Source organism: Stigmatopora nigra, chromosome 22, assembly GCF_051989575.1.
Source record: "Stigmatopora nigra isolate UIUO_SnigA chromosome 22, RoL_Snig_1.1, whole genome shotgun sequence".
Classification (NCBI taxonomy): Eukaryota; Metazoa; Chordata; class Actinopteri; order Syngnathiformes; family Syngnathidae; genus Stigmatopora; species Stigmatopora nigra.
In genome coordinates this window covers 8,896,760-8,905,312 of record NC_135529.1, presented here as the reverse complement: position 1 = coordinate 8,905,312, position 8,553 = coordinate 8,896,760, and the positions used below count along the sequence as shown (strand labels likewise).

Here is an 8,553-nt window from a genome sequence, read left to right as displayed (position 1 = left end):
ATTAATTCAGTATTTAATTGATTTTGTATTTGCTTGTAGTAGAATCAAAAGAAACTGAATTGGGGGAAAGGTCAGTATTTCACAAAATATTACCATTTTGCTATTTTTAATCAATTTGTTAACATTGATTTGACAAAATTATTTTTTGTAAACTAGAAGCTTCACAAATTATTCTTTTTGTGATGAATTATAGTTTAACTCGGATTCATGAAGGAAACTGTCCCCTGCCAATGCCATTTTGGTGCCTGTCAGTGTTTTTTTTCTTAGCATTTTTTAAATCTGTAATATAATTAAATATATATGTATAAATAAATATATCTATGTGTATTATAAAGCAAATAGAAATATTAAGTACTTTCTTGGCCAGCCAGTCTAAGAAAACATAGCATTTTGCAATTGGGGCTAATTGAATTTGAGGAAATCTAAATATTTGACATCTATGACTCAATAATTGTTGCCTTGAGGTAGTTTGTGAAAATAAAAGGAAAAAAACAATATGATCATTTTAGCATAAGAGATCGATTTACCTGCACTGTGGTAATGTTAAACATTGTTTAGGACTCCCATTGACACTTCACAACACTTCCGTTGCCATTACTCCAACTGCAATTTGGAAAACAGATTTAACAGGTGAAGGCCCAGAAAATGTTACTAAAAAAAAAACAATAACAAATCCTACTTTCAACCCAGATGTCCCTTTCCTCAAACTACTACATAGATGTTCCTATTTTTATGAATAAACAATTCCATCAAAAGTGTCTTTTGATCAAATTATTTGGACAATACTGCAAAGTATGCTGCTAGCCAACAACCGTTGGAAATGTAACACATTAGTATAAATTTTAATGTCACTGGTAACAAAAATGCAAAAGTGGTTGACAGTGTTTTATTCAAAGCTGGAGGAAATATTTCCAATCATTTTGAGTGCAAATGAAAAGCAACATTTCATCCATGTACAAGTATTTACAGATGCACTGGCACTTGGATGCTTTTTTTCCAGGTTGGGAAATGGTTTATGAGAAGAAGAAGGAAAAAAAATCAAAGTAAGCAAGATAGATGTGGGTATTATTTGTTTTCTTTACTTGGGGAATGTTTCCTCGAGAATTCATGACAACGGCAAGCTGATGAAGTATAACTTTCAATAAATTGAAACAAAAATGTTAAAAAAATAATCTAAGTGCATCTGATGGTACCAAACCACAATGGGATCTTCTTATTGGCTCCCAAGCAGATGTGATGAACCAATGGCCCTGACCAGCACTACTTCTAAACGCCTTCAACCAATCACAAGCCACCGATTCAATTGATGAAGGGCAAGAAAGGCTCGCTGAATTGCATCATGGGATGTAACAGAAAATAATGTTTTTTCCATGATACCTGGTCCCTGACCCCGTGCTGCTAACAAGCAGGCTACATTAACCGCTCCCTGCCAAAAAAAGAAAAAAAGAACTAAATACCCCAATGTGGGAATTATCTCTATCACAAGCCTTATCACAGTTTGTCACAAGTAACATTAAAATGTTAATGACCATAAATGCAAAGCGTGGCATCCTGTTGATGTTTTTGAAGAGAAGGGTAAGAGGAAAAAAAGGGGCTTCTATTTTCATCTGTTCATGACTTTGGTTGCTTATTTCTCAAAGTGGACTTGTGAGGCAAAACAGATCATTTAAAAAAACTAATATGTCAAGTGTCCAAATTCAGTTCAGTCTATTGTAGAAAAAAGAGGAAAAGTGGACCAACTGAAGAGCGGTATTGATAGTTCTTGTTTCTCAATTTTTTTCCTCAGCCTTCACTTCTTTTGTCTCCTCTTCTTTCTTTTTAGTCTCCTTGTCACCTTCCTTCTTGTCTTTTACTGAGAGTTCCTCCAGTTTTTCTGCCACTTTGATTGCACTGTCAGCATTATCTGTGGTTGAAAACACGAGTCAAATTATCCAATTTGAATCATCACAATGGAAAATGTAGTCTCGACAATTTTCTGTCCCGCAGAACAAAGTGAGACCAAGGTTTTAGGACTCTGCATGCTCATATAGCAGATGAAAAAAAAGTTCCTAGCTGGAATAAGCAGGAAAAAACTGTCTTCTGCTGGTAGAAAACGAACAATTGGAAGCCAGTTTGTCAATGGCCGTGATCAAGAAAATACCATTTGCAGTATTTTGGAAATTCTACATAAAAAAACGCTACCACTAATACAACCTTGGAAGAAGCAAAATACTTTAGCCCATACCTGATCCCTCACTCTTGTTTCTGACCACATCTTTGCATTCATCAAACTTCACTTTGAACTTCTGAGCATCTGCAAGAAGAGCAAAACATATCCTTAGCAATGTTTTGTGCCAATTTAGTGTAATCAAATGATGTTGAGACAAAAAAAATAACTTTTGTGCTTTTCTAGCCAAAGTGTGAAATCTTACTTTCTGCATTTAAAAAGCGTATTGCCAGAAGTTCTGGTTTGGGTTCTTCATCTGCATAATCTGCTAGTGTGTTCCACACCCAGGCTCTGTCGCTCCCAGCGTTGGGCTTTAGTTCCATCATCGGTAAAACTATTATTTACAAGAAGGGGATAGTCTGAATTAAGTAGCTTCCAAATTGGTACATTTGGGATAAAGTGCAGTTCAAATGGAGACTCACTCTGATGATTGGCACATAGCTTCAAAGTACGATCTCTCCTCATCAGAAGGCGGATTGTGCCTTTTTCTTTGTGCCGGAGCAGCTTGACATCACCGGTGCCTCTTTCTTTCCACTCAGGTGGGTCAATTTCAGAGGCAAACCGGTATAATTTAGCTCGCCTGCAAAATATCAAGGAGTCATGACAGAAATACACAAAAAGGGGACGAGTATGGAAGGGCCACTTACATTTTGAAAAGTTCTTCTTCATCTTCCTCTAACGTTTTGACTTCCTGTTCAGGAAGGTTCACGATTGGCTCAAATTGAGGATCGTGATTGGAGTCTTCCACCGTTTCTGCTGTGGTTTCAGGCTCTTCTTGGTCCTGATTAACGCAGAAAAATAAAAAGGTTTGCGTATGGCTTATGCGCGGACTTTGTGGTAATAATTATGGTGTTCACCCACGAATACTTAAGGGAGGTCTATATCAGCATTAAAACAAAATAAGAAATTTGGACACAAACAATTGTAAGTGATGAATGGTCCCTTAAAAAGTATTTGAAAACTATATTATTTCTAGAAATCCCCTCACACTAGCTAGTCGTCACAATTGAGATGTTAACAAAGAACAGGATCTGATAAATGAAACAAATCCACCTTGACGCTACTCCATGATGCGCTAGCTTAGCATGTTAGCCAAAACTGGCATCAACTAAGGAGTGGCCAGCTCAAATAAGATATCAAAAACTACACACGTAACCCTTGAAACATAACGAAAACGTCATTGAATTAACATTTACACACTGTCATTCCATTGTCCATATGTTATTTTTTACAAATTAATATTCTTTGCAACTTTGTGTGAGGGAGAACTCATTCGAAGTCGAAAGTTAGGCCTTGCGCGAGGATGAGAGTGAGGCGAAAATTTACATTACAAACGTACACTGTAAACAATACGTATATTTAACACCCATAAGCAAGGTGTAGATCAATTTATGAATTAAGGTTTTTATCGTATATGGCGTCCTTGCGTCATTTTACAGGTAAGATTCAAACACATGGAAGATGCTATGGTGGCTACTTCAATATTAGCAACTGTTGTGCCTGGTGGACAATAGCGATGATGCGTAATAAACGCGGAATAACACAATTACGTTGAATATTACTTACTCATTAAAACTTGAACATAGTCAAAGAGTTTGTTATCATGTGTGGAGCCATTATCGCTCTAATATGGTCTTGATACCAATGTACAGCTAACTGGAACATGGTGACTGGCAACATAGTTGAGTGCACTCGCCAGAAAATCCATAAAGCGCGTAAAGAACGCGTCAAACGTCAAAGACAAAATAAGTATAAACTATGAGTTTGTTTGTTTTTAAACGCGTATAGCACACAATTTAAACTGAATTAGCTTTTGTAGCATCGCCAACTCATTGTCGGTAGTTTGATTCGCCGATTCCTTTCAAACTTCGGTAAAGGAACGGAGATGGATTTATTCCACAAATAATTATTTTAAAACTATCATAACACATATTGAGACTTATTAATCGTGACCTCACCTTTGGGTCAGCCATGATATTGAAGATGTTTGCAGATTTTGAAATTAACCAGAAGATTCAAAACACAAACTGGCCGCCGTTTTGCCTCAGCTTCACTCACTTCCTGTTCCAGGTTTCGCGCGTCGAATATTCTCCTTACGTCATCATGTCTCGACGTAGGTCGTGTAACCAAATAGATAGAAAAAACACATTAATAAATAAGTAAAATGTTTCTGAGTAGGCCTATATTTTATGTGCATGTATAAAACAAATAAATATATAAAACATCAGATAGACAACCACTTGACAGTAGCATTGCATTAGGAAAGTTCAAAGTTCACAGTCAGTTCCACGTGGGTTCATTCGTAGATAATTTTAATACATTCTTAGATGTTTAATTCACTCTGTAGTTCAACGGGGACATGCGTCACCACTTTCTTGCCATTTTGCACTAGAGCTATCTAAGAAATATATCGTTACAGTTTGTATATAGGTTTTGATTGTTTAATTCTGAACTTTGTAATTCATGAATTTGAGATGCAAAAAAACTGCATAAATAAAAACAATTATGAAAATCTTAAATGTCAAGAGCGATTACTAACAATGTTAATATGTTTTGTTCTAAACCTAACTGTTTATAAATCTGTCAAGAATTAAGCGATACAAGATTATTTCAGTGGAGACATAACATAGAAAATAACTTGTTTTATGTCTCTGGAGAAGTTAACCGACGCAAGATGGGTACCAGTTACTTATTCTGCGACTCTGCCTTTAGACATCTAGTCTTAAATATTCTACTTACAACATGGCAGCTTTCTGAGCCGTCAGTGTGTTTGAAACTATCGCAAGGTAAGGAACCATATAAATAGCATAGTAAACAACTAAAGTATTTCTACCTTTGCATCTTGTGTTACGCAACTAGTTCCGTTGATTTTCAAATAAATTAATAAATCAATCAATGAATAAATAAACTAGGTTTTCTACAATTCCCAGTTTTTTTATGCCAAAGCTAAATTACATGGTTGAAACCCTGTTTTTTGCATTTTGTTTGCGGTAGCAACAATTCAATTCTAAAAATGTGGCATTTGAAAGAAGTTGTGTCGACTTTTCTATTGCATTCCATTATGTGTTTCTCCAGTCAATGTGCAATCAATCTCACCTAATGCATAATTTCCCCTTAGCAATAGAGAAATAGACATGGAAGAACGCAGTGATAGCCCTGCAGTGGAATCAAGTCCTCCAAAAAAGGGGGACGACGGTGACATTCCTACTAACACATCAGATCATGTCAGCAATCCAGAAGAAACTAAAGTGTCCTCAGACTCCAACATCTACAGCTACATTAAGGACGACCTTTTCACATCGGAGATCTACAAAGTAGAAATCCGAAATGTGCCCAAATTCATCGGCTTCAACGACCTCAAGAAGTTTTTGGCCAGGCACGGCCTCAACCCACACAAGGTCAAGTTGATGAACAAACAAACCTTTGCTTTTGTCACCTTCAAGAATGAGGAAGAACGTGACAAGGCCATGAAGATGCTACACGGAATGCAATGGAAGGGTAACGTGCTAAGTGTCAAACTAGCTAAGCCTAAAGCAGATCCTATACAAAGGAAGAGGAAGCAAGAGGAGGGAGAAAGCGGGGAAGGACAACCACCTTCCAAGAGAGGAGAAGGTGACGAACCAGAAGAGCCTCTGAGTGTCCAGATCGCCAACGTGGTGACTCCATTGTGGAAAGTTCCTTATGATGAGCAGTTACGGAGGAAGGAGCAAGATGTGGTAGCAGTTCTGCAAAGGCTCGCCAAGTAAGTGCATGTCATATTTTTCTATGGTGGCCTCAAATGTCCAGAAATATATTTATTCTCATCTATGTCATTTCTCTGTTAGGGAGATTGCCAGCACCAATAAAGCCATGCTGCCATGGCTTTTTGATATAAAAGGGAAAAACAACAGAATGTGTTGTCCTATGGAACCTATTCATCCATCCCCTATACAGGTTAGGTTGAAAAATATTTTGTTTTCTAATAGAGAAATCATTGGTTGAGGTCAGGAAGCATTGTTTTAGATTAGATTGGATTAGATAATTTTAAGATTAATAACTTTAGTCATCCCATATTCGGGAAATTTTACTGTGACAGTAGCAAGAGGGTGAGAATACAGACACAACAAAAGACATTTTAGATATAAATAAATAGGTAATCAATAAATAAGATGGCTGCTGATCTATTTCCAAAAATTGTGGGGTTAGCTAATGTATAAATTGGGTTTCAAGTTTTCTGATACAGAACAAAGGAGATTTATTCTGGTGTTCATAATCATTACCATGTTCATTGGTAGACGGAGTACAGGAACAAGTGTGAGTTCCTCATCTCCATGGGCGCAGATGGGGAGGACAAGACTGTTGGCTTCCGCTTGGGGAAATATAAAGGGGGTTCTTGTGCCGTGGTGGGCCCGGCGGAGGCGTGCCATGTCTCTGCTGAGAGCAAGAAAGTTGTCCATGAGTTTCAAAAATTCATCAGGTACTTTAATAAAAGGATATGATAAGTACCGTTTAATAATTGTACATAATTCATGTAACTTTACATTGAAAATAAATCTCTTAGTAAGTTCCTAATGATATGATTTACCAGGTCAACACCTTACGCAGTGTACAGTCCTGAAACATATGAGGGACACTGGAAGCAGCTGACTGTCAGGACCTCCACGACCAAGCAAACTATGGCTGTAGCATTCTTCAACCCACAGGTAATAATAATATGGAGTTTTTTGTATTTCATGTACTGACTTGAGTGCTGGTCGGACTGGACTACAAAATTTAGGAAAATATTGGCAAATCATTCCTTTTTTTGGCCCAATTCATTAGAAAATTGAAGAATCCGAACTTGATACCTTGAAGAACTCCATGAAGAAGTACTTTTTGGAGGGAGAGGGCAAAGACATTGGCATCACATCGCTGTACTTTGTCAGAGATGGTCAAAGGTGAGGAGGAAAATCAAATATATGGAGCAATTTATTATTTGATCTGATTCAATGACAAATCTTTTGACAATTTTCCCTCCTGGTGACCAAAGAAAATCTCCTAACATTGAAGACTTGCCTTGTGAATTAGTAGCTGGAGATGCCTGCATCCATGAGGAACTTCTTGGTGTTAAATTCAGAATATCTCCTCATTCGTTTTTTCAGGTAAGACATGTTAGCACCAATTCCCCATTTTAACAAGCTTATGTTTCTACCCAAACCAACGGAAAATTAGAGGGAACATTGATCGTCACTATTCTTTGTGTAACCTTACAGATAAATACAGCAGGGGCAGAAGTTCTATACTCGACAGTTGGTGAATGGGCCCAACTGAATGAGGACAGTACAGTTCTGGATGTGTGTTGTGGGACTGGAACTATTAGTCTTTCTTTGGCTAAGGTAATGCTACATGCTACTTCTGCATTGAACACGATTGACTGTATGTTCTCTAGTTGATCAGTTGAGGGCAATGCATATTCCAGATTAGTTGCTAGAGGAAAATATAGAGAAATATGGAGAGAAAATAATGTTTGTTTTGTTGGGTGGTGTTTAGAGGGTCAAGAAAGTCATTGGTATTGAAAGTTGCCAGGAGGCAGTGAAGGATGCTGAAGCCAATGCAAAATTTAATGGTGAGCTTTTCATGAAAAATCGCAGTAGCCAGTTATCCAATTGTTGTCTTGTAATTTGATCCAATGTCCTTTTTCCACACATGAAGGGATTACTAATGTCGAGTTTCATTGTGGAAAAGCTGAAGATTTGTTTCCCAATATTCTTAATTCGCTTGCTTCGCCCAACATCACGGCTATTGTGGATCCCCCGAGGGCAGGCTTACGTGAGTCTATAAAAGCCAATACATTTTTCATGTAGTGATTTACTTACTAAAAAGGGGATGCTATCTTAACAGATTCCAAGGTAATACTGGCCATCAGAAGAGCAGAGCATCTGAAGAGGCTGATTTATGTGGCATGCAATGCCAAGGCAGCCATGAATAACTTTATTGAGTGAGTTAATTTACCTTTTTTAACAACCCTGAATACAAATTGAGAACATACCTTGTTTTTTTTGTATATATAGCTTGTGCAGAGCTCCTTCCAACAGAGTTCATGGTGCGCCATTCCAGCCTGTGCGAGCCATGGCCGTGGATATGTTTCCCCAGACGTCATACTTCGAAATGATTCTGCTTTTTGAGAGAGTAAACTACAGCTCCAAGCAGTCCGACAACCAGCCATCTTCATAAAGTCCCTTTAGAAATATTATGCATGCATTATTAGACGAAAACTTGGTTTAAAGATTCCATTTGAACGGTTTACCATACTATTATTTTTCAAGTCAGTTATTCCTCTATGTATGGTTATTTCTTTTTAAATAAATGTTCCCTCCTGAAATACTTTG

General features: G+C 37.4%; 2 protein-coding genes across 3 annotated transcripts; one reads left to right on the top strand and one right to left on the bottom strand.

Annotated features, from left to right (window-relative positions):
* Positions 1-872: 872 nt before the first annotated feature.
* Positions 873-4,328, bottom strand: LOC144215516 (ran-specific GTPase-activating protein-like). 2 transcript variants are annotated; one of them, XM_077744502.1, is made up of 6 exons: positions 4,165-4,328; positions 2,854-2,987; positions 2,629-2,786; positions 2,412-2,540; positions 2,225-2,293; positions 873-1,903 (listed from the first exon to the last, which is right to left on the bottom strand). In XM_077744502.1, the coding sequence occupies exons 1-6, from the start codon at positions 4,177-4,179 to the stop codon at positions 1,770-1,772; spliced, it is 639 nt and encodes a 212-aa protein (XP_077600628.1). In that variant the 5' UTR covers positions 4,180-4,328; the 3' UTR covers positions 873-1,769. The 2 variants fall into 2 exon arrangements, with proteins under 2 accessions (XP_077600628.1, XP_077600629.1); XM_077744503.1 differs by lacking the exon at positions 4,165-4,328 and adding an exon at positions 3,773-3,906.
* Positions 4,329-4,882: 554 nt separating this feature from the next.
* LOC144215515 (tRNA (uracil-5-)-methyltransferase homolog A-like) lies at positions 4,883-8,546 on the top strand. The gene is made up of 12 exons (XM_077744501.1): positions 4,883-4,992; positions 5,325-5,948; positions 6,031-6,139; positions 6,481-6,662; positions 6,774-6,888; positions 7,007-7,122; positions 7,215-7,326; positions 7,438-7,560; positions 7,715-7,790; positions 7,877-7,993; positions 8,066-8,162; positions 8,236-8,546. The coding sequence occupies exons 2-12, from the start codon at positions 5,341-5,343 to the stop codon at positions 8,396-8,398; spliced, it is 1,818 nt and encodes a 605-aa protein (XP_077600627.1). The 5' UTR covers positions 4,883-4,992; positions 5,325-5,340; the 3' UTR covers positions 8,399-8,546.
* Positions 8,547-8,553: the final 7 nt, after the last annotated feature.